Source organism: Alosa pseudoharengus, unplaced genomic scaffold (assembly GCF_046254945.1).
Source record: "Alosa pseudoharengus isolate Yale_2024_CS ecotype anadromous, Long Island Sound unplaced genomic scaffold, YU_APseudo_1.1 YU_APseudo_1.1_scf_15, whole genome shotgun sequence".
Taxonomy (NCBI): domain Eukaryota; kingdom Metazoa; phylum Chordata; class Actinopteri; order Clupeiformes; family Clupeidae; genus Alosa; species Alosa pseudoharengus.
In genome coordinates this window covers 25,285,807-25,310,357 of record NW_027468620.1, presented here as the reverse complement: position 1 = coordinate 25,310,357, position 24,551 = coordinate 25,285,807, and the positions used below count along the sequence as shown (strand labels likewise).

At 45.2% G+C, this 24,551-nt stretch overlaps 2 protein-coding genes across 6 annotated transcripts in view; one reads left to right on the top strand and one right to left on the bottom strand.

Annotated features, from left to right (window-relative positions):
- ide (insulin-degrading enzyme) overlaps positions 1-19,890 on the top strand; it is a 32,286-nt gene extending 12,396 nt beyond the window's left edge. The window contains exons 6-25 of one of the 4 annotated variants that reach the window (XM_076286009.1): positions 293-405; positions 545-707; positions 968-1,060; positions 1,182-1,273; positions 1,589-1,669; positions 2,427-2,530; positions 5,236-5,338; positions 6,110-6,232; positions 6,602-6,684; positions 8,331-8,475; positions 10,703-10,813; positions 11,306-11,426; positions 12,423-12,514; positions 13,420-13,531; positions 14,227-14,394; positions 14,734-15,006; positions 15,764-15,825; positions 16,866-16,938; positions 17,244-17,311; positions 18,804-19,890. In XM_076286009.1, the coding sequence (XP_076142124.1) occupies positions 293-405; positions 545-707; positions 968-1,060; positions 1,182-1,273; positions 1,589-1,669; positions 2,427-2,530; positions 5,236-5,338; positions 6,110-6,232; positions 6,602-6,684; positions 8,331-8,475; positions 10,703-10,813; positions 11,306-11,426; positions 12,423-12,514; positions 13,420-13,531; positions 14,227-14,394; positions 14,734-15,006; positions 15,764-15,825; positions 16,866-16,938; positions 17,244-17,311; positions 18,804-18,899 (2,276 nt within the window). In that variant the 3' untranslated portion in view covers positions 18,900-19,890. Of the gene's footprint in view, positions 1-292; positions 406-544; positions 708-967; positions 1,061-1,181; positions 1,274-1,588; positions 1,670-2,426; positions 2,531-5,235; positions 5,339-6,109; positions 6,233-6,601; positions 6,685-7,490; positions 7,636-8,330; positions 8,476-10,702; positions 10,814-11,305; positions 11,427-12,422; positions 12,515-13,419; positions 13,532-14,226; positions 14,395-14,733; positions 15,007-15,763; positions 15,826-16,865; positions 16,939-17,243; positions 17,324-18,803 lie in introns of all 4 variants that reach the window. The other 3 variants (XM_076286007.1, XM_076286006.1, XM_076286008.1) reach the window with 3 other exon arrangements.
- A 1,758-nt stretch (positions 19,891-21,648) lies between these two features.
- The window catches only part of marchf5 (membrane-associated ring finger (C3HC4) 5), a 29,461-nt gene continuing 26,558 nt past the window's right edge, over positions 21,649-24,551 (bottom strand). For both annotated transcript variants that reach the window (XM_076286010.1, XM_076286011.1), the window contains exon 6: positions 21,649-23,881. In XM_076286010.1, coding sequence (XP_076142125.1) covers positions 23,765-23,881 — 117 coding nt within the window. In that variant the 3' untranslated portion in view covers positions 21,649-23,764. The remainder of the gene's footprint in view (positions 23,882-24,551) is intronic.

Sequence of the window (24,551 nt, the reverse complement as noted above, 5' to 3'; positions counted from 1 at the left end):
GTCAATTGTTAGTTGAGTGTTCAGTTATATAACTTCATAGGCATCAGCTCTCCAAGTTCACTAGCTGGGCTCTACGGATCAGAAAAAGTTTGTTGCCACTTTTAATTCCTATTAACAGTGTAGGAAAAGGGCTTATGGCAAAGGACAAATTACATTATGTATGCACACAAAACTCAGGAGTATTAGCATTAGGAAGGATTATGTTCAGCGCTGTTGGTGTTTATCATGTCAGGAACAGAAAATGACTAATTTCCTGCGGTTTTCTTAAGGCACTTTCATTTGTGCCCTATAGAATCTCTGGATGATCTCACATCCATGGTAGTCAAGCTGTTTGCAGAGGTGGAGAATAAGTCTGTGCCTATCCCAGAGTTCCCTGAGCACCCCTTCCAACAGGAGCACCTTAGGGTGAGCCCACTGTCACACCACACACACACACACACATACACACGTCCCTTTAGGTTGTGTTAACAGTACAGCAGTAATGAAAGTGACGACTATTTTCCTCTGTGTCTCTCTCTCTCTCTCTCTCTCTCTCTCTCTCCAGCAATTTTATAAAGTTGTCCCCATAAAGGATATTAGGAACCTTTACGTCACTTTCCCCATCCCTGACTTGCAAAAGTATTACAAGTCCAACCCTGGCCACTACCTTGGTCACCTCATCGGCCATGAAGGTCCTGGCAGCTTGCTGTCTGAGCTGAAGGCTAAAGGTGAGTAATGGTTTTTCAAACATGTGGATGTTACTGAAAGTGTTTGTTCATTCAGATGAATTTGTACAATTTACTCAACCAGATAGTTTGACGGATTAGCATACAACATTGCAAGGGGCTTTTTTTCACTCTGAATCAGAACTAAACAGTTGTGTTAATAAAGAGCTCCTGCTCTTGCTTCAAGCCATATTATGAGTCTGTCTCTAAAACTGGATTTGCGTTACGATGAGCACTGTCGCTAATGTCCTCTGTGGTTCCAGGCTGGGTCAACACGTTAGTTGGAGGCCAGAAGGAAGGCGCGAAAGGCTTCATGTTTTTCATTATAAACGTGGACCTTACTGAAGAAGGACTTTGTGAGTGTTCCCCTCAGATCTTTGTATATTGTTGAGCCTTTCATTTCTGTCTGCTTGTGGGAGAAAGTGTTTTTTATCACACTACCATTGATCTTGGTGTGTTCCTGTGCCTTGTTAACAGTACATGTTGAGGACATCATCTTCCACATGTTCCAGTATATTCAGAAGCTTCGCACTGAGGGACCCCAGGAGTGGGTGTTCCAGGAATGTAAGGTGAGTGGTGCGCTCTGCATCTGAATCCTACTGCAGCAGCCTACTGTTGCCGCTGGGACTTTATGGGGGTGAGGTTCCCCACCATGGTTTAAACCTAGTTCTAGACTAAAGCAAGAACTGCAGTGGAAACGTCCAGTGAAATAAATGTTTTTAGTCTAGGACCAGGTTTAATCCATGTATGGGGAAACAGTCCAATAGTGTCTATAATCTCAAGTGATGTAGAGTCTCAGAGTTGTAAGGGGGCGGTCTTTAGGGCTTTTTATACCTGGTCCTCTTTGCTTATGTTTTTCTTTTTTGTCTTTCTCCTCCCTGCAGGATCTAAACAATGTTGCCTTTCGATTCAAGGACAAGGAGCGTCCTCGGGGCTACACGTCTAAAGTGGCCGGCTTGTTGCACGTAAGTACAACCGTCACGGTCTCCGTGGCGATCTGGAAAGGTTGTAGCCATGGTTACAAGCGAGGCTCAGATCATCCGATCGCTGATGTCACCCGGCCTCTGTAATTGAAGCTTTGCGGTAGTGAGGGGGCAGTGTTGTGGGGGGGCGTGTGACGGGTCATGCACCCTCTCGAGATGAGACTTTCACCACACGAGACGTGAGGCTATCATGGCAACAGAGCGGCCAGTGACATCCACACTCGGAGGATGGACACTGAAGTGCCTCATCAGTGTTGGTGATGGTGCTTCACTTCTAGTCCACACTAGTTACCCTAATTGCTTGATACCATAGACAGTGTTCTATATATACAGTCTATGCTTGATACCATATGGTGCAAATGCAGTGTTGGATGGATGTTTCTGGATTTGAGAAGGTGAATAGTAGTCACTTGTTCCCCCCATTGATTAGAATAGTGAGGTGAGCACTCAACAAAGGATATGAAGTAGTTGCATTTTGTGGTAGTAGCATAAATGTTGAGTTGACTACATAAATATGGAAAATTATTCTAGATTCATGCTGTCCTCTCTTGTGCATACATATTCTGCTTTTACCATTAAATTATAGTTTTAGATCATGCAGACTTGATGACCCTTGGCTGTAAATACCTCCATCACATCAGTGTAGTGTAGTGGGCATGATGAGGTGCTGAGGTCTCTCTCTCTCTTTCTTTCTCTTTCTCTCTCTCTCTCTTTCCTTCTCTCTCTTTCTCATCTCCAGTACTACCCGCTGGAGGAGATCCTGGCGGCAGAATACCTGTTGGAGGACTTCAGGCCTGATCTGATCCAGATGGTGTTGGATAAACTCCTGCCAGAGAATGTCAGGTGGGTGCAGGACTGTAGGCCATCCATTACAGATGAGAATAGTATGATCATGATCAAGAAACTTTTTTTTTTTTTTTTTTTTCAGCTGAATGTACCTATGTGAATAGCACATCTTTTTTTTGGTTGCACACATCTGATGTACTTGATCTTTTTTTTAGGCCTTCAATTTCTGAGGTTTTTTTTTCCGTTTTTTTTTTTTTTTTCGTTTTTTCCCTCAACTGCCCTCGTTCCTTGTGTAACATTTAGAGGCACATTTCTCAGCTGAATTGGCTCTAAGTGGTAAGATTTTAAAATGCTTTTTTTACCCTTTTCTCTCCATCACTGTCGGGCGGAGAACTCTGATGGTGCCTCAGATTGGATCCACTTTGCACTGACCCCAAAACTTGAGGTTGTCCTCTCTCTTGGAGAAGTCTGAGGAGAAAGTTTGTATCAAATTGTCTTGTACACACAAGGTGTCCTTATTCTGGGCCATTTTGCAGGATGTTGTTAGTCTGTGTCTTGAAATAGGCCTGAGTTGGGAATTGGAAACCTAGTGGCCCAGTACGAATTGTTTTCGAGAGAGCCAACTATATTTGATTTTTTAAAACCCTTTATTCACTTCAGCTTTTCAGGAATGTTAGAGGGGAAGGTGGGCAGGTTCAATTTCCTTTGCAACATCAAAGGAGATGTGTACTTTCTTTGATGCTTCGTATTTTTTCCATCATCTTGTTTGGTTCATTGCCCTCGCCTGCTTTTCATCTCGCCACAAAATGTAGCGGATACAAACATCCTAACAGGCTTCTTGCCATTGCGAAAAAAAACATCTTGCTATAGTGTCCTTTTCCAAAAAGTCAGCCTTGCTATCCTAGCAGGCTTCTTGCCTGACTGTTGTCATGGCTGCCAACATTGTCTGGTGGGGGCCAGGCTCATGAAAAAGAAGCCTGGTCCGGTGAGGACTGGCTGTGAGCTCACGCCTGTACCGCAGACTTGGCCTTCAGCCTCGTTGCACAGATGTGCAGATGCTTCTGTAGGAGAGGTGTGTGTGTGTGTGTGTGTGTGTGTGAGAAAATAATCCAGGACTGGACTTAATCACTCATAAGTATAAGTATAAGTATATATACTCTTTTGATCCCGTGAGGGAAATTTGGTCTCTGCATTTATCCCAATCCGTGAATTAGTGAAACACACTCGGCACACAGTGAACACACAGTGAGGTGAAGCACACACTAATCCCGGCACAGTGAGCTGCCTGCAACAACAGCGGCGCTCCAGGAGCAGTGAGGGTTTAGGTGCCTTGCTCAAGGGCACTTCAGCCGTGCCTACTGGTCGGGGTTCGAACCGGCAACCCTCCGGTTACAAGTCCGAAGCGCTAACCAGTAGGCCATTGCTGCCCCGTAAGAAATGATATACCAGTGTCCACACGCAGAGCCGTCTTTATGTAGGTGCAGGACAGTAAAAACAAGTTAATATGGGGAGTGGGGGGACTCTCTCTTAGCCATTTTTATTTTATTTTTATGTTATTTTATTGGTTTATTTGATGGGGACCATGCATGTTTATGAACATCGTAGAAAAGACACCATGTAAATACGCCAGACGGCATTGTTTGGATCTGTGCGGTCGGTCGTCAGTAGAGAAGTGAGGCCGGGCCAGTGTCGGAGAACCACAGCAGGGTGTCCGTGTGCGCTAGCTGGGCCACAGCAGTGTCTGACAGCAGATACAAAGGCAGCTCCGCTCTGCACATAATCCCCATTGGAAACCCAGCAGGGCCAATCCAAAACGCAAGGGGGAGTTGGGACACTCGTATGGCTTTAGCAGTCTTTGCAGTGAAATTGGATCGGCTTTATTGCCTTTGGCCTGCATACAGTTGTCATGAAAATAACACAGTAAAATTCCATTTGCTGGGGAGAAGAGCGGAGTGTTCCTTGACATACAATGACTTAATAGCGGTCACCTGTCCCTCCTCCTTTTTGTTACAATGCAGTAGATATGTAGTGCAAGTGTGTGGAGTAGCATGTGCAAAGTCACACACATCCTTATATCCTTATTATGGCCCATGACTTTGCATATGGGTCTTTTGTATTTATTTGTTGACTCCGGTTATATCTAAAAACGCTAGCGGACTCAGTCTAAGTCATCAAAGAAATGTACCTCTGTATGCTCCAGAATCAGTTAAGGTTTTGCATGTCTGAATTAAGACAATATCTAGTGTTTTGAAATGAACAAACCTAATGATGACCTTTGCATTTACATTCATTCAACAGATGTTTCTATTGAAAACAGCATTCCACCAAGCATAGATGTATATTTTAGAGATGATTTGCTTCCTGGATGTCAGACATATGACTTTGTCTTTAGCAGCTCAGACACACTGTCGGGCTTCTTTGGCCTTGTGGGTTTAATTTGCCCTGTGACATTGACTCCTTCATGGTCACTGATGCCGCTCGCCCAGAATAGCAAGCCGAGTTGTTCTGGGAGTTGTCCATCGATCACGGGAGCACGATGGCCAAGGTGTGCCTCTAATCATAGCGCATCGATCTGGCCGTGCCCCTCCCCACCACCAGCCCAGGAACCTCAGAGCAACTCCCATAATGCACCGGGTCCCAGGCAGGGGAAAGCACAACAGCCAGTTAAAGCACTGCAATTAAATATGTGTGTGCGTGTGGGTGTGTGTGACCTCAAAAGATGGACCGAGTCAGTAATCACGTCATCCTTTTTCTCCCTGCAGAGTTGCGGTGGTCTCAAAGTCGTTTGAAGGACAGACCGATAAGACTGAGGAATGGTACGGTACTCAGTACAAGCAGGAGGCCATCTCTGAAGAGGTCATTAAGGTAAAAGATGCTTGGAGCGAAACCTTAATTAGCTTCTTGGTCCTGAACCATTTTTTTCTCCAAATAGAACTGTGTGGTGATTACTGCCAAGTCCAAACCTTCATTAGTGTTACTTGAGCTTAATATTGGCTGATTGAAACAGCTTGACAAGTGAGGAAGGGGGGGGATACCTGTGCTGCTTCTTGACATGGCCACACACAGCTACCATATTTCACGTGCCAAGCAATTTTCTATGGTTATGCCTTTAATCTAGGCTCAAAGCCAGCCATTCTTTAAAGAGAGTGCATGTCATTCTCTCTCCATTTCAATTTTGTGTGAGGCGAAATATAACGTGATCACTCCCTCATCGTCTCCTAAGCCAAGGTGACTTTGAGGCGGGTGAAGTAAGCAGTGAGAGAGGGGAGCAGGGGCGTGCTGACACCCCTGAGGTGACTGACTCCCCTCCCGAGTTTATTTGATGTGTGTGTGTGTGTGTGTGTGTGTTGATGAGTCATACAAGAGAAGAGAGAGCTAGGTGACCTTACGTACGGTCTCTGATCCTCCCTCTCTCTCTCTTTCTTTCTCTTTCTCTTTTTTCCTCTTTCTTGCCTTCATTCTTTCTCTCTCTCTCTCTCTCTCTCTCTCTCTCTCTCTCTCTCTCTCTCTCTCTCTCTCTCTCTCTCTCTCTCTCTCTCTCTCTCTCTCTCTCTCTCTCTCTCTCTCTCTCTCTCTCTCTCTCTCTCTCTCTCTCTCTCTCTCTCTCTCTCTCTCTCTCCTCCCGTGTCCTTAAAGAAATGGGCGGGCGCTGACTTCAACGGCAAGTTCAAGCTCCCCATGAAGAATGAGTTCATCCCCACCAACTTTGAGATCTACCCCCTGGAGAAAGATGCGCCCTCCACGCCCACATTAATAAAGGTACAGCGCCTCCTCTGCCCTGGCTGTTTGATGATGGCTTTGTCAGGTCCGTGACCCATGAGGCAGCTAAGTGTAGTTCTCTCTTGAAGTGTGCGTGCTTTTTAGGTGTATTGATAAAAGATGGTGTCTCTAGCAATTTCTCGTCGCGGTGCTGTCGAAACCGTTTGCTGACAAGCTCGTTCTCCAGAGCCCGGGGACTTTGTAGTTCTGGTGAAGAATTGAAAGAGATGGGACAATAAAGTGAACGTATTGTGCGAAAGCAAGCGAGCCATGTTGACGCAGAATAGTAAAAACAGAGCTCACATCTGTTGTCTCACAGCTGTGTGTTTGTGAATCGTGATTTGTTCTCTCTTTCTCTTCCTCCGCCAGGACACGGCGATGAGTAAAGTATGGTTCAAGCAGGACGATAAGTTCTTCCTGCCCAAGGCCTGTCTGAACTTTGAGTTCTTCAGGTAGGTCGCCAAGCAGCTTTAAGTATCCTGGTCTCTTCGGAGACGAGACAGCCTCTTCTTTTCCCTCATGTCAGTCATGTTAGACCCAACCCAATCAAATGTCACCCAGTGTTACAATTTAGTTGCTACAGGCCATGTCTAGCACAGAGTTTGTAGAGGAATGATAAATGTATTCAAATGCTGCATTCAAAGCTAAAATCTTGGGTCTGTGATTCCAAAAGCGCTAAAACTCACTCCCTTTCTGAGTGGCAACACAGTAAATGTGCCACACTTTTTTCTCCTTGGCTGAAAATGTTTCTTTTTGTCTGCATGGAGGGCACCTTGTTTACTAATGGCTTAATGTGATGAGGGTTTTTCTGCTTTGTTGGACTCCTACTTTTCTGCTCAACTGAGCGTGCTCAATCTGTTGCCTAATCTCCACTCTGCGGAGCATTTCTCTGTTGGTTCTCGGTGTGTGCTTTGTGTTGGGTTTATTATTTCGTTTTTGGGTTATAGCAACACTCACAATAGATGCATGAGCATGACTGAAGCCAAGGCAAACAACAAATAATCAAAATAGTCAACTGTGTGTGAATCTGTTGAAATTGTGTGTGAATTATGTCTTGTTTTTGTTCAGCTATCTCGTTTACAATAAAAACTTTTATTTGTTTGCCCCCCCCCCCCCTTCTCTCCGCACTAATCGACTTTCTCGTTCTGTCTCCAATTGTGTTGCAAAAACATCAGCAACACCCTGTTCCCCTTTTGAAATCCTCTGTGTGTGTGTGAGCGTGTGTTTGCGGGTTCACAGCTACTGTTCTTTCCCACAGCCCGTTTGCATATGTGGACCCCTTGCATTGTAACATGGCCTATTTGTACCTGGAGCTCCTGAAGGACTCCCTCAACGAGTATGCATATGCAGCCGAGCTCGCTGGCTTGAACTATGACCTGCAAAATACCATCTATGGCATGTATGTAAGTATCCAACAACGGCCGCCCGTCACTCTTAACTCCTCTAGCCAATCTTCATCCTACGTGCTCCAATAGCACCCTCCCACTTCTCCCCTTGAGTTGACCTTCTCAGGCCACTCCCCCTGTAGAAAGGCCTAGAGCCTAGAATCTCCCTCCATTTTTTCCCTCTTCCACCTTTCTCCCCCTCTCATCACATGAGGAGAAGGCCGGTCAGTCCCTGGGAGGTGACTTGAGAGCGTCCCTTATGTCCAGTTTTATCACGTATCTGTTGATGGTCAGACACGACCCTCTGGGCAGGCTGTCTCAGTGGAAGAGCTGAAGGCATATATATATATATGCCGTATATATTACCCCTTAGTGGACGAGCTCCACAAAAAGTGTGTGGAAATGGATCAGTTAAAGGCGCTGTTACTCGTAGACGTCGTAGTAGAAACGATATCCACCAATCAACTCTGATTTCTTTTTTTTGTTGCCGGGCAGAAAAGCTGGTCGACGGGCTGCATATCCATACTCTTCTGATCGCTTGCTCGTTTTTGTTCTTGTCCATCACATCCCATTCTCCTTTTCTGTTTTTCTGCTTTTTATTTTTCATGCCCCTTTTGCTTTTACACCCCAACCAATGTTGTTCTATTTTTTTTTTTTCTGTTGTTTTTTTTGTTTTATTGTTTGTTTGTTTGTTTGTTTGTTTCCCCTGTTAGTCGCTACCTTTACACAGACCCCGTGCACTGCAACATGACCTACCTGTTTCTCAGACTGTTGAAGGACGATTTAAAAGAGTATACATATGCAGCCCGGCTGGCCGGGCTTGTCTATGGCATAGCCTCAGGCATGAACGCCATTCTCGTAAGTACGGAGGCCCAAAGGACCGGCCACATCCCGCTCTCTCGCCAGGGGCGGGTCCCAGTATCCAAAGGGGGTGGAGTTTGAAGCTTGCGAGTGCACCGGATTGGCTTGTGATTTGGGTTGTCTTGTTCTGGCTTATTGGAGCACACTTTCTCTGGCTTGGGTCTTCCTCTGTTCGTCCAGCTCTGTGTCTGTTTTCTTTCGATGTGATTTGATTCGGGTTTTGTTGTCATTGTTCTTCCCCCCTCTTAATCTGCCAGAAAAGAAGCACAATGCTGGGAGTGGAGGCCATCTATGCATTTCACACGTGTGTGTGTGTCTCTGTCTGTCTGTCTGTGTGTGTGTGTGTGTGTGTGTTAAGAGAGAAACACTATGACTGTGTGTGTTTGGGGGCTTAATTGCATGATGTGTGTATCTTCTAACTGCTTAACTCTGTGTGGGTTACTGCTCTGCGTTGTCACGGATGTCTGTATATGACTGCTATGAAGGGGACTTTTATGTTTTATATACCTGTCTGTGTGTGTGTGTGTGTGTGTGTGTGTGTGTGTATATATGTGTGTATATATATATATATATATATATATATATATATATATATATATATATATATATATATATATATATATATATATATATATATATATATATATATGTATATATATATATTTTAACTGCAACCTGACGGGACCTCAGAGGGCGAGAGTAGGCACAAAGGGGCACTCCCCGTCCTCTTTGTCCCCTGCTGGAAGTTGTATTTTGTGAGAGTGTGTGCCTATTTTTCCCTTTCCCCCTCCTGTCTGCCTGGAGAGTAGTGGCTAATTTGGTGCGACACTATTTTGTCTGCCGCGTCTAGTCAGTGTCAGCCAGAGAGCGGGAGGATCTCGCCGTGGCCCCCGCACTCCCCCAGTCTGTCATATTTACGCCTTTGAATCCAGCTATTGTCCCCGTGAGTCAGCAGAAATGCCAGCGCTGCCACCAACACAGCTCATCAACCTGAGCTGCTGCAGGAGCAGTAGCAGCCGTAATCGGTGGGGGCTTTCATAGAAGCATGCATGTCCCCTGAGCTTCGTTCAGAGGCTCTGTGTGTGTGTGTCTGTGTGTGTGTGTGTCCAAAGCCCCGTGCCTCACAGGGCTGAGAGAAGCTCCGTGGGGTGAGGTGGTGAGATGGGAGTGCAAAATGGCATCTGTGGTGGAGCAGGCTCTCTTTGCTTGGCATTGCTGTCAAGACTCTTGGGTGTGCTTTATTTCATCTCTCCAGCTCTGAGAGGGAGAGAGAATATCTAATAATCAGTGTTTGTGTTAGCCTGTCGGCAATAATTACTCAGCTGACATTATCACACTTTAAAAAAAAAAAAAAAAACATTGTGGCATAATTGCATTTCTGAAGTGACTGTCTGTGATTGAGTAGGCTAAGTTGGTTGCAGTACTGATCTTCATTGGAAGAGGGCGCTGTGTGGGGTGCGTGAGTTGAAAAGGACAGTACAACTGCATAGAGGGAGGTGGGTTGAGTGTAGCACAGCCCAGGGCTTTGCTGATTCATGGAGACAAGCTGTTTGACATGGTGGAAGGGAACAGGCCTTCAGATAACCTCTACTGTTAACTCACACACACTCACTCACACTCTCTCACACACACACACACACATTCACACACTTCCACACCCTCACACTCACTGATAGGCAGTCCGGCCACAAGTAGGACATAGATGACTGGACGTTGTCCTGGGAGATTGAAGGGGCAGAGGAGGTGAGGTTAGGGGGAATGAGGTCTACATTACTTCCCAATGGCACCAGCCCTAGACCGGTTCTAGGCTCTCTTGTTGTGAGCTTGTTAGCGCTTCTGTCAGAGCAGACTCAGTACAGCTGGAGTAGGCAAGTCACATCACTTTACCCTGCTAGGGGCCACTCGGCTGACCCTTACTGATGATGAGCGCGTTTGTTGTTTTTAATACGGCCAAAATGTCCAGATGTGCTTGATTGGACTCCGTGTTTGCAATAGTTTGTCTGTGTATGCTTGGTGTGACTGTGAGCACTCATTTACCCACTTATCTAAAATCAGTTGAAAAGTGCCCCTAACCACCTTATTCACCACAACACACACACACAAACACACACACACACACACACACACACACACACACACACACACACACACACACACACACACACACACCGATAACCTTCCTGTACAGACTGATCTCACCCGTGTCTCTTGTCCTTTTGTCCAGCTATCTGTGAAGGGCTACAACGACAAGCAGCACATCCTGCTGAAGAAGATTGTGGAGAAAATGGCCACCTTTGAAATCGACGAGAAGCGCTTTGACATCATCAAGGAAGCGGTGAGTGATGCCCTGCCATCCCGCTGCCACGGAAACCACCTCAGAAGGCTTTTTGTCCAGTAGCTTAGCAACAAGAATCCTCTTAAGTTTAACAATCAATACACAACAGTTGTTTCTTTCATTGTTCTTTCCAATCCATTCCCCGGCTGTATTTATACTGTGCTCGGACAATAGTTTCTCATCTTTCTATATTGATTTCTGTTGCACTTGGTGTAATGGTTTGTTTTTTTCCACTTCTTTAGGATTTATGTTTTTAAGAGACTCCGACTGTAATTCCACTGACTTATATGACTGTTATACTTGTAAAGGCTAAAAGCAAATAAGGTGGTCACTGTCGTACAATAACAAAACTTTGCATACACAGAGTTGGTAGATACAGAAGCTGCAATATGTTGGTTCTCAGAAAATCTAAAGCTCAGTGCTGGTCAGTTAGTGAATATGAGTAGTAAGTTGTGGTGCCAATACGTGATTGGATGCCATTTGTCCCTGCAGTATATGAGGTCGCTGAACAACTTCCGTGCAGAGCAACCACACCAGCATGCCATGTACTACCTCAGGCTACTGATGACCGAGGTGGCCTGGACCAAAGATGAGCTCAAAGAGGCTCTGGAAGGTGAGGCGCGCACACACACACACACACACACACACACACACCACACACACACACACACACACACACACACATGTGTCCCCAGCAGACAGACACCCACTCCAATCGCACACTTAAAAACACATCTCTTTACAGTTACACTGAGAAAACGCATGCTCCCTTCTCAGTGTTCACATCTGGGCAGACTCCATTCTGGCCTTCACTAGAATCTTCTAATTCCTCTCCAGTGGCGGAAGGGGATGTCGGGCTCCAAGAGTAGTACGCTTGAGTTAACCTCATTTCACACACACACACACACACACACAGAGTATTGTTTGCTACGTGAGTGATCGTGGCTGGGCGGTGGGGTTTTTATAAGGCCCAGTGGTGCCTGTGTGAGTGAGAGAGCAGATGTGGTCAGACAGGTTGTGTTCTCAGTCCTGACCCTGTTACAGCCCCTAATAGGCCACATCCAGCATCCAACACAGCACTTGGCTGGAGCTCAACCCACTGATTGTTTTTTTGTTGTTTTTTTTTTTTTGGGGGGGGGGGGGGGTCTCTTCCATCTAGTTTTGTTGTGCCTGTCCACAAATGTTCTTGTCTCAGCACAGTCCTCTGTATGTCCATGAGTCTGTCTTTGTCTCTGTCCTCTCTCTCTCTCTCTCTCTCTCTCTCTCTCTCTCTTTCTCTCTCACCCACCTTTTCTGCTCATCTCTGACTGCCTCTCCCGTCTCTCTGCACTGTCTGAATCTGGGTCAGACGCAGTGTGAATATTGAGTGGCCATCCTACGCAGTCAGGGAGGGTGTGTGTGCCTATGTGTCTTGGTCTTGTCTGTTAATCAGTCTGTTTGTCTGAGTGTGTCTGAGAGGAGACAATAGTGCTGTCTGAGCAGACTCTGTTAGGTTCCCTTTGAAGGAGACCTCTACGCCCAGGTGGATTGCGCCAGTAGCAATGATTAGGGACAGGGAGGAAGCTCGGGGCTTGATTGATTGGGTCTGTCTGAATTGTCTCTGTTGCAGATGTCACCCTGCACCGGCTCAAGGCCTTCATTCCGCAGCTGTTGTCACGGTTACACATTGAGGCGCTGATCCATGGAAACATCACCAAGCAGGTTTGTTTGATGTGTGCATCGTGTGTGTGTGTGTGTGTGTGTGTGTGTGTCTGCGCACCATGTCAGTGGCATGCTGATGAAAGGTGTGGGTGTGTATGGGGTGGAGTGTATGTCTGAATGAGAAATTAGGAGACCAAACTATATGTCAGCTTGTACTGCAAAATTCATCAATGCTGACTGCCCTACAAATAGAATTGTGTGTGCGTGTGTGTGCGTGCGTGCGTGCGTGCGTGCGTGCGTGTGTGCGTGCGTGTGTGTGTGTTGTGGGCTGGAAGCTGATTAGGGAACTGTCACCAGAGCGCTTGAGGACAGGACAGGACTGCTGAGGCGGTGTGAGGCCAGAGCCCACTCTCTCACAGTGGCCATGACTCTGCCGTTACTTTCCCTGAGCTGCAGCCTGACACAGCACAGGGGGGGGGGGGCTTACAGGCTTTAGTTTCACAGCCTCAGTCTGCCGCTCTGCTGAGACGTCTGTTATGAAATAGCTTGTAGCTTCACTTCTAATGGCACCACAATGATTTTTATTTTTTTTCACCGAAGTCTCCGGTTGCTGCCGGCGGATCGTATATCACAGCGTATGAAAGCATCGGAGGATTTTCACTCAATGCCCCGTGGCCCCCAATTACTGTAGCATTTCATGCCAGAGAGACCAGTTTGCCTCAGTCTCCTGCTTTTCATGCTCAGCATAGAGAAACAGGAGAGTGAATGACCCATATGGTGCCCACTGAATGTTTATTAGATGTTTGTTTGTTATGTTATATTATGTTTTTTCAGAACGTATTATATAATGGGAGTTGCCATTCTTGCCGGCATGTGTCCAAAGCTGAAGAGCTGTCATTTGCTCATTGTTTTTTTCTTTTTGTCTCGTTTCTTCCTTGTCTGTCTGTCTCTCGCTGGACCTTCAGTCGGCTTGTGGGATGATGCAGATGCTGGAGGACACGCTCATTGAGCATGCTCACACCAAGCCCCTCCTCCCGAGCCAGCTGATTCGCTACAGGGAGGTGCAGGTGCCGGATGGTAAGTGGAGCACGCTGTCTATCTTTGTTCCCCCCCCCCCTTCTCTCTCTCTCTCTCTCTCTCTCTCTCTCTCTCTTCCCCCCCCCCCCCCCCCCTCTCCTGCATGCTTATGCCCTTTCCCCTTCCACATCTGAGTCTCTATCCCCTGCTCGAGTGTTCTTTGTCATCAGCAAAACCAAAATGTGTGTGTGTACACACGCACACATAAACAGTACCGAGAGAATGTTTTGTTGTCTTTTCTGATGATGTGGCACAGTCGCCCCTGCGACCTGAAATCTTACAAACTCATTCGTAGTCTTTGCTGACTCGCCCTGTTCTCCCTGGCTGAGCAGCCCTTTTAAGTTTGGAGAGTTTGCGATGTCCTCCATCTGAACTCCTGGTAAAGAGCATTACCACTGCATCTAGCCCTAAAGCCTGTCTCCCCTCCCTCCCCCCCTGATTTCCTGTGGATTGTTAAACTGTCAGAGCGTTTTTGTAAGCCTCAAAGTCTGCAGAGGAAGGGCACTAAATTGAAATGCATGCTGTGAAATCTCACCAGAAATGTATAGGTCACTGTGGACTCAGTTTCAAAGGCTTTAATGCTTTAGCCGTAGGTGGCTAGTTTTGAATTCAAATATCCATAAGTAGGTATGTGTGCGTGCGCTTCTGCTCTATCTGTAAATGTAAATGTACGTGTTTTTTTGTGTGTTTGCTAGGGGGCTGGTACGTGTACCAACAGAGAAATGAGGTCCACAACAACTGTGGCATCGAGATTTACTACCAGACAGACATGCAGACCACTCATGACAACATGCTGCTGGAGCTCTTCTGCCAGATCATCCACGAGCCCTGCTTCAACACACTGCGCACTAAAGAGCAGCTCGGTAGGGATGGCACCATTTCTAACCCAATCCAATCCACTTGAGCAATCTTTACTCTTTGGATTTGGTCAGCTGTCGCTAGGTTCACACTCTGCATGATTGTGAAAATACGCACAGACTTTGGCTTCTTTGACAACAGGAGGCGAACTTAGTTCATGAGCATATTAATGAAAAGAAAATACAGATTAAGCAATGGAGCTCGAGTGTATTTTTTTTGACACTGCAGTTTCAGAGATTGTAGTTTGTAAATAGAATTAAATGGGCTTATTTATGCAGAATGCCTAACAGGAGATAATTTGAAAACCTAGTGATGCGTTTTGTCTCCATTCTCTTCCGCCATAGGTTACATCGTGTTCAGTGGACCCCGACGGGCCAATGGCGTGCAGGGTCTACGCTTCATCATCCAATCAGAGAAGGCGCCGCACTACCTGGAGAGCCGCGTGGAGGCCTTCCTGCGCACCATGGAGACGGTGCTGGGCGAGATGAACGACGAGGCCTTCCAGAAGCACATCCAGGCCCTGGCCATCCGCCGGCTGGACAAGCCCAAGAAGCTGGCGGCCGAATGCGCCAAGTACTGGGGCGAGATCATCTCCCAGCAGTACAACTTCGACAGAGGTGAGGGCGCAGGCAATCAGTCAAAATCACAATTTGAATGAATGCAAATGGCTAACCGCAAAGGTTGCAATTAATTGTGCAGCTCGCAACTATGGTCCCATATGTGATTTTTATATTCATGGCATCCTTCTTGTGTGACACAGTGAAGCTCTCCTAACAATAGTGCTGGACTTCTCATGCACTAGGCATGCTCACCAATCAAGTTAAAGTGAAATTTGGAATAGTGAACTGAAGCTGGTCTTTCAAAAATTAATGAAATATCTGTCAGAAAAAATGGCAATTAGATATTTACCCCAAATTGTACTGCCCTAGGTGGGAGGGTACAGGTGTGAGTGTGAGTGGGTAGTGTCTGCTGCTGCTCATTACACCAGCTCTATGCAGAAACCAAAGTGTGAGTTTCCACTATCATTGAGCAGCCAAGACTGGCAGTTCCAAGTACTTGCAGGAGCAGGGGATGGAGAGAAGCGTGATTTCTTTTCTTTGGATATGCCATGCAGCACTGTGTGTCATAACAAGTGCTGCTGTGTACTGCTCCATCTCGTTCCATCTAGTGTGTTTTGACCCAGTGTGACCACTCACTGATGATCATGTTTGTAGTATTTTTATATGGGCATTGTTTTCCTTGTGTGTACACAACTTAGAATTGAGAATTTCGAATGACCTCTTAAGGACATGTTGTCATCTCGCTTCGATAACAAGTGCATCTGCAGTGTCCCCTGAGCTTAACTGTGTCCCTCTGTCCTTCCTCCTCCTCCAGACAACATCGAGGTGGCCTACCTGAAGACGTTGACCAAGGAGAACATAATGCAGTTTTACAGGGTGAGTCTGGGCCACATTCATCCTGGAACAATATTGATTTGACATTACGCCTGCAGAGAATTTGGCCTGCCTGGTCTCCATGGTGATCCGTTTCACTTTCCGTGCATAGAGGCTGGGGGATGGGGGTGGGGGTGGGGATGGGGGTGGGGGTGGGGGTGGGGGTGGGGGTGGGGGTGGGTGGAGGACCTTTCCGAGTTAGTTTCTTTCATTTCAAGTAGCTGATCTTTGACGAGAGAGCACAAGGGAGAGGGAACACTTGCGTAGTTCAGTTCATCTGCATCCTCTGTTCACACTATATGGCATAGAGCCTTTAAAACACCTCCTCCACGCCACCCATTCTCATCCCAAGGACACACTATTGAAATTGCAAGGGCAGAGGGGTGTTGAAGTATCATACCCCCCACCCCACCCCACACATACATGGATGCAACCAAAGAAGAACAACTTTCAGATGAGTTCACTGTGAGTGATGTTGAGTATGTGGAAATGGCTACAGTATATTTAATACAGTATATTTTAAGGATATAGTTCTGGACTATATCTAATACATGCTCTAATTGAGTGTTTACCATGCTATGACAGAACGGTTTCCGGATGAGTAGATTTTGGGAGATTTTGAGTGTGTGTGAGCATGGCTTCTCACACATTAACTGTCCTCTGTGTTAAGTCTGAGTGCTCGGTGTGTGGTATTAAGTCAGTCTGGAGGAAGTCCGAGCTTCTGTGGTGTTCAGCTTCGTAGCCAACAACATGGCTGCGGAGCTGTAAGGAGGAGTGTGTGTGTGTGTGTGTGTGAGAGAGAGAGGGAGAGAGAAAAAGAGAGTGAGTGTGTGGCCGTGTCCCCATCATAAATCCCATCCCAGCTCTGCCCAGGATTAACTGCCCAAATCCATTATTTTCCGCGCAGCGGAGCACATTCTCATTTATTTAAAAATCCCTTCATTTACATTCACCACACAAATGGGTTGACGACTTTCCTGTCTGTGTCCCTGTATCCCTGTCCCCTCTCTGTCTGTCTCTCTGTCTGTCTCTCTCTCTCACAGGATCTGCTTTCGGTGGATGCGGTCAAGAGACACAAGGTGTCTGTGCATGTCCTCTCCAGGGAGATGGACTCCTGTGAGTATAGACATTTTTTTCAGTCTCCTTCACACCTCTCTCTCTCTCTCTCTCTCTCGCTCTTCTCTTTCTCTCACTCCTCTCTTCTCTCTCTCACTCCTCTCTACTCTCTCACTCTCTCTCTCACTTCTCTCTCTCACACTCCTCTCCTCTCTCTCTCTCTCTTTCTCTCATTCTCTCTCTCTCTCTCATTCCTCTCTTCTCCTCTCTCTCTCTTCCCCATGTATTTTTTTTTCACCCACTCCCCTTATCTCTGCTCTCCCTTCCCTAATCTAAAGTGTTGCTCTTCCTTGCATGTGTCTCAGGCCCAGTGGTTGGCGAGTTCCCCGCTCAGAACGATGTGAACCTGGCCCCCGCGCCATCTCTGCCTCAGGTAGGCCCCGTGGTGAGGACACGCAGGGGATTTGACATATGGCTGCTGCCTTTTTAGCCTTCAGAAGCCACCGCTGCATATGCTGCATTCGTGTTTAATGCGCATGGAGACTAGTCAGACATGAGCTTGGCTTGACCCAAGATGTGGGGAAGTGAAGTGTGGACGCTGTAACGTCACCGCTTGACAATCGGTCGGGTTCAGGGTCAATCCCAAACCCACCGAGTCTGTCACTTTGATATTTAGCAGACGCTTACATCCAGTCAGCTTTAACTTGAACTAAATAAATTAAGACTTTGCCAAAGAGATATGAAAGAATCTGACGACGTATTGTAGTAGGCTCATTGCAGTAGGCTGAATCATTGGCTCAAAAGTCTGCTGTCTTTCATTTTCAAGGTTTAAAGAATTTGACAGGACAGTCTTTCTTTGATCAATGTGTACACCAATTGAGATTCACCAACATTCACCCTCCTTCTTCGGCTGGGTTCAACACACCTGATCTGACTTGATCTCATCTAGGGTTGCAAAGGGGTGGAAAATTTCCGGTAAATTTCCGGAAACTTTCCGGAAACTTACCATGGGAAGTTAAGCTGGGGAATTTTGGAAATATTCCAAATTGGAACCTTTAATAGAATTAAAGATAATTGGAATTTACGGGAATTAACTGGGAATTTTGGATAATTCATACAAACTGTTTCATATACAAACATTAACATTTTGTTTCGTAATAAGCAATATGATTTGTATGTTCGTATTTTCGCTTAGCTTCGCATACAAAGCTAGCTAGCATGCTAGCGGGAATCCCATTCTCTGCCTATTGTTTACTAGCGTGCTAAACTAGCAACACTGAACTGCCCAAGATACACCACACCACTCAACAACAAAATCCGATTGGTTGGAACCTTTTTTTCCCATGCACATGAACGCACCATAGGTTTCCTTTATGTCTAGCCTATGCTGATTGCTGTGTGCATGTGATTGACTAATGTGCAGGGTAGAAATTTATCTGAAATTGCATTAAATCAGGTTGTTTTAACTAATATTATGCTCAAGATGGGGTTTTGTCTACTACATTTAAGTTCCCTGTTATAGACTAACTTGCCATATTAAAAATTTCCAGTTTATTCCCATTAATTCCTGTTTATTCCTGTTAATTCCCATATATTCCCATTAATTCCCATGGAAAGTTTCCAACTTTGAAAATTTCCGGAATTTTGCAACCCTAATCTCATCTGAGTGCAGTATTCTCAGTATTCTCCTGATTTGACCCTGGATGTGTAGATAGATAGATAGATAGATAGATAGATAGATTAGATACTTTCTTGATCCCCACAGGGAAATTCAAGACATGGTGTAGTCTAATTCAAAAACAGTACAGGCCAGTGAACATGAACTTCACTCAGTCATGCATCACGTGCACCCTGATAAAAGTCCACACAGGAAGCAAAGAGATTGGATTGGTGATGTTTAATGTGTTTATGTGTTGCCCCCTCAGCCGGTGGTTGTGCAGGACATGACGGAGTTCAAGAGAAGCCTGCCTCTCTTCCCTCTGGCGAAACCGCACATCAACTTTATGGCTGCCAAACTGTGAACCATCACCCCGCCCCAAAGCAGCGTGGGATTGCCAGTGGCACAGGAACCCACTGCCCCCTCCCCCCCCCCAGCCCCCAGGCCTAGACCTACATCACCTTCATGCAACTGGAGCTAGAAGCGCAGTCACTTTGAATGAGCGTGTGTGCTTGCTTGCGTGAGTGTGTGTGTGTGTGTGTGTGTGTGTCTCTGTAGTAAGTATCTACCTGGTCAGTTGGAAGCTCCAGAAGGTGGAGATCCTAGTCACAGGACTTGCCACTTTGCAGTCCCTCTTACCATAGTTGAGTGTGAAAAGTAGTGTCCACAAAGCACTTCAGCTCTCTAAAACGTTTCAGTGATGAGGTGAGTAAAACACACTGACAACATTGTATAGGAAGTAGATTATAAAAACAAAAAAATGAAATATGCATATCAGGGCCAGCACCCATAGCCCTCTACCCATGTTAAACATCTAATGTAGGTCCTACCTGCTTTACTTTACCATAGGAAGTGGATGAATGTTATGTATGGTATGTTTTTGGCCCATGAAGCAAGCAGAAGGTTCATTCATTACACAGTCCTCTTATATTGGATAGAGATGAGCAAAGGAATAATCCAGAAGTCCCAGATCTTTATAACTTGAAGCCACCTCAATTTATTCAGCCATGCCGGGTCAATACCCAGCGGTGCTGGAGGAAGGGATTCCATGTTATGAAGATGTCAGCCGTATGAGAAATGTTCATCTTTGTATAGATTTGTGAAATCTGTCTCTTTTCTCTTTTTTTATTTAAACAAGTAAAGTGTTGGGGTGCTTTGAAGAGCTGCTTTTAGACTGCTACGAAAAATTCTATTAAATAGTGTAAGGTTTGTCTTTTTATTATTTGTTATTCTTTGTTTTTATCTCAATCAGTGCTTTTTAAAGGGCTGTTGTCCAAGCATCTACTCAGGGTGGCCCCAATGACTGATTTTATTTTCAAATTTCGAATGGAAAAAAAATAAACTTTTTAAATGCCCATGTTTTTGTTTTTTGTTTTTTCATTTTCGTTGCATATCTCTAAATATTTTGCCCATGGTTTTAAATATTAGACACTGAGATCTCAAACACGAGCAATGCAGGAGGATGTGTAACGGTCATGAAACACTTTTTGCCCTCATATATCCTTCTCCCTTACATCCTCCCCTAACGTAACTGCTGTCTGGGATTAGTCATTCCCTTTTGTGGTGGCTAGGATAACCCTTTGATTAGGATGGTTTAAGGCCACACATTCCTGTCTGTCCCCACTATGCCCAATTAACTTAATCTGAAATGCTGAAGAAGTACTGGCAGTATAGAACAGTCCGTGGATTGACTTCATAGAGAAAGATTTGATTTTTCTCTGAACCTTTAAGAGTATTGAAAAGGATAACCGTTTCATGGTGATGGTAGGCTATGAGCCACCCTCTGTCAATATGCACCTCTCTCTTCACACAAGCAATAATAAGACGCTCAGGCCACAACCTCCAGTCTAGGCAGCTCCTTGCCCTGCCGGCCTCTGCCACTTCTACGCAGCTTTCATCTAGAGGGGTACGATGGTTAGAAAAGCGACACGGCCGTTTAGTTTGTAGGCCTTGTCTTTCTGTGACTCCTCTCTGTTCCTTTCTCCTGGTTCCTCTCTTTCTACCGAGGGGGTCTTGTGGGGATGTTGCATGCAGTAGTGGCGATGCCAGGTGAAGCTCCACTGGCTTCGTCTCTCAGGTGTTGCGTCTTGCCAAGCCAGACCACCGGCAGTCCGTAGACTTTTTTTTGTTTGGTTTTTGTTAACCCAGAGAAACAAGCTGAAGGCATAGCTAGTGCAGATTCTCAGGAGTCGTCAAAACAATTGTAAATGCTGCATCTTATTTTTCCGAGAGTTTTAATCACACTTCATAGAAATAAAAACACATATAGATAAACATATTAATGTTGGGAGAAGCTCAGCCTCTTTCAGTTGTTTAATTTAAGCAGTGCAGCAGCCTTTACGGTGTTCCAGCATTTTACTGTGTGTTGCACCATTTTGTGAAGGCCAGGCTTGAGAAGTTGCTCCATTCATGTCTTGTGAAGGTGCTCGTGGCTGAAACTTTCCCATCCCGCTCCATGGACAGTCATCAGGTCTCTCTGTAAAGGGTCTGGTCCCAGGTGCCTGTGTTTTTTGACTTCAGATTTACCAGGCCCATGGGGACCAAGAGCATCGTTTCAAGGATCCTCTAAGATATCCTTCACACACCAATGCTTTTGGTGAACACAGATCCAGGGTATGCAGTGGAATGTTGTGTTGGGGTTTCATTGGACAGGCTGCATGATGGCCTCTTTTGATTTCAGAGATTGTGTCTCCACTGTCACAAGGGAACTGCCAACAGGAGTGAGGTCTTTGTGTATCTGTGTCGCCGGCCTAACTGTATAGACCGGCAACATTGCCTGTATCTGAGGGGTGGGTGGGTGGACGGAATGTTGGCGGTGGCCAGTGTGTGTGCATGGCGTTTGGAGTGTGTTGAAGTGAGGTGGCTTCATCTTATTCTCAAGAGTGTTTGAATAAAAAAACAAAACGCACCACAACAATCTTGTCTGGAGTGTTTATTTGCTAAACTAGTTTGTTTGTTTGGAAAACCCTTGTAAAAAAATGTTTTGTGGCTCTCGATTCTAACCACATTCTTCCACATTCTAAAATTGTAAATTACTTTGCAAATGTCAATTAATGCAAAAATGCAGCCTCTGAAAATACAACACAAGGCACACCTTGGAAAAATACATTTATTCACATAAATCAACATGAAGTCCCAAGGGAAAATCTGTACAAAGCATGTTTTTTTACAATGTCAACATTTAGCTTTTGGCATTATAGTGTCACTGTACAAATGTGGATGTGACTTTCAAATAAACATTTCTGAAGAAAATAACTGAACTAACAACAAATTCCAAAAAAAGTGAACTGTCCGCTTTTTGGCAAAGCAAACATTTTAATGACATAACGATCACTGAAACCTGTATTAATAAGATACTGTTAGTACATGCTATTTTATTATTTTTAGTTACGTGACGAAGCTGATTCGAGGATTGAATGTACTGAGCAACCCATGGCCAATTGGGCTATAACTGCACAAGGTGTTCAAAAGTAAAACACCTTTGAAAGAGGTGATATCTGTTCAAATCCAATGGCATTCATGGTATGCTGTCAATCTCCGTACACACACACACATTTATTTTTCTCTTGAGTACTAGACTAAATACTGGACACCTTTCATTTTAAGGGATGACATATCAACACTTCATATATGGGTGATTATTTAGAAACAAGAAAACTTGGTAGGAGTCAAAAGGAAAAATTGGACAAGGTTTATTTCCAATCACCATTGCACTTATCTGTGTTGCCTCTTATCCACTTAGGAAACAACACTTCTGTACACTGCCAAACCCATCCGTCTTTGTGATGGATGCACAATTCAACTGTCATTCTTGTGCCTTGTCGACTCTCCTTTGGGTTACAAAAAGGCCACTAAGTGTGAATAATTGTCCTTCTGCCAACTGTGTTCTTCCACATCTTCAAGTCTCTCTCAAGCTCATCCTTTTTATGTGGTTAGTGTCCTAGCAACAGAAACGGGACATACCACATGGGCTTAAAGGTACAAGCTTGGAGAATACATTGACAAAAATAGAATAAAGACAAACATATTAGAAAGCAGTAATGTACCTTACAACGTTACAAAACAGGTTTAACATTAATACTCTCAAGGCATATTGGACATATTGACACACTCAGCTCTTAAATAGGTTTGGTGTTAATTGCATTTGATAGTTTTCTTAAATGTGGTCGAAAAGTCTCTAAGGGGGTCTTTTGCCAAGCAAGGCTAAATTCTTGGGTGAAGGTAGAAGCAACATTATTTTTTATTTTATCCTGTGTAAATCTGTCCAGATCCCCTGCTCTTCATAAAGCCTACACAACACACAGTATTCAGCTGAAGGAAAAAAAAAACACTTCAGATAGACTGTGAGGGACACACTCTGCCTGTGTCATGTTGAAGTGTTCCACAGACTGGGTTTGCAACAAAAAGCTTGCTAATAGATGAAGTAGAGTTACAGATCATTCAGAGATTTAGCAACACTCTGGGAAAGCAAGGGGAAATTTTGTATACATACTGTACATAAACACATAGATTTCCCGTTCCCATTTAAAGAGCAGATATATCCTACAAAATTATGAGTCAATCATATGTGGTGTGATTCTCCCTAGCAGCTTCCTCAAAGCACAAGGGAATATTTCCAGCTCAGATCACTGCAAAAAATAAATTATAAAACAACCAATTTATTTGTATACTTAATAAAAAAAATCTCTCATATACTTATGTGGTACACCACAATTACTCACTTTAAAACAATCCAGTAAAAACTTGGAAAAAAAAAAAGGGGGGGGGGGGGGGGGTTAACAACCATGCGAGCCACACAACAGAGAAGGGCCACATTCTGAGGGGGGTCACACCTGTTTATGTGTGTGTGTGTGTGTGTGTGTGTTTTAGTGTCAGGTTGACCACATGTTACTTCTGCTTCCTGGGCGTTCCTGGAGCTCCTAAGAGCTGTCCACAGTTCCAGCAGCCTGTACCGGGTTGGCATGACCCCTGCCGAGGTGTGGGGAGGTGGAGTGAACATAATGACCACTTGAACACAGCATCTGTCTGTCTGTCATGTGGGGGGTGGGGGGGGACAGACAGGCAGGCAGACAGGCAAGTGGACCGACAATCCATCCATCCATCCATCTATCCATCCATCCATCCATCCATCCATCCATCCATCTATCTATCTATCCGTGCTGTGTTGTCCCGTACGGTCTTGTGACCTCCATGCTGGGAGGGGCCCCTCCTCTTCTCTCTGGTCCCCTCTCAGGCCTCCTCCGGCTCAGGGAAGTTGAGAATCCTCCGGTGGGCCTGTCGCAGGTACTGCTGCTGCTTGAAGTACACCTTGAAGGCTCCCTTGATAGCCACAAATGCAATGCCCCCCTAGGAGGGGGAGAGGGAGAGAGAGAGAGAGAGAGAGAGAGAGAGGGAGAGGGAGAGAGAGGAATGTGAAAGGTTAAAGGTCAGCCCTGATTGTGGTTTCTACTGCTCCTCTTGGATGCAAAATGCTGCATGTTCTAGGCCTTGCTTTTGCACTAATTAGAAAATATAAACACACAAGATCCTACAAATTCAGGGCGATTACAGGAACCCTGGGACATAGTGCTGTGATGAACAAGAGCCAAACCAAACCTTAATAAAGTGTCTACTGTCTAGCCACAAGTCTAAAAATGTAGGAAGATCAGCCAGAATTTTCACACTAAACAGATGACTGAAAAGATAATCAGCAGAAAACTAATTTTAAAATCCAGAGATCTTCAACATTATTCCCATTCTATTTAAATAACCCAGTGAACAAAATGTCACTGATATCTAGTGTGAAACGTGTAGTGTAGGTACTTCTGAACCAATGGGATGCTTACAATACTGTGCCTGCTGAGCTGAGGCATAGCTGCAGTCCTTTTTAGAGATCCCACAATAATTGAGTTAAGAAGGCCCCTCAAGCTGTATGTTGATATTGAACTAGTGGTGACATAATGACACCCGAATGTCTCCTTTTACAATGCAATTGCAAAAGTAAGCAAGGGCAATTTTAGGATGCTGGGTAGAGACG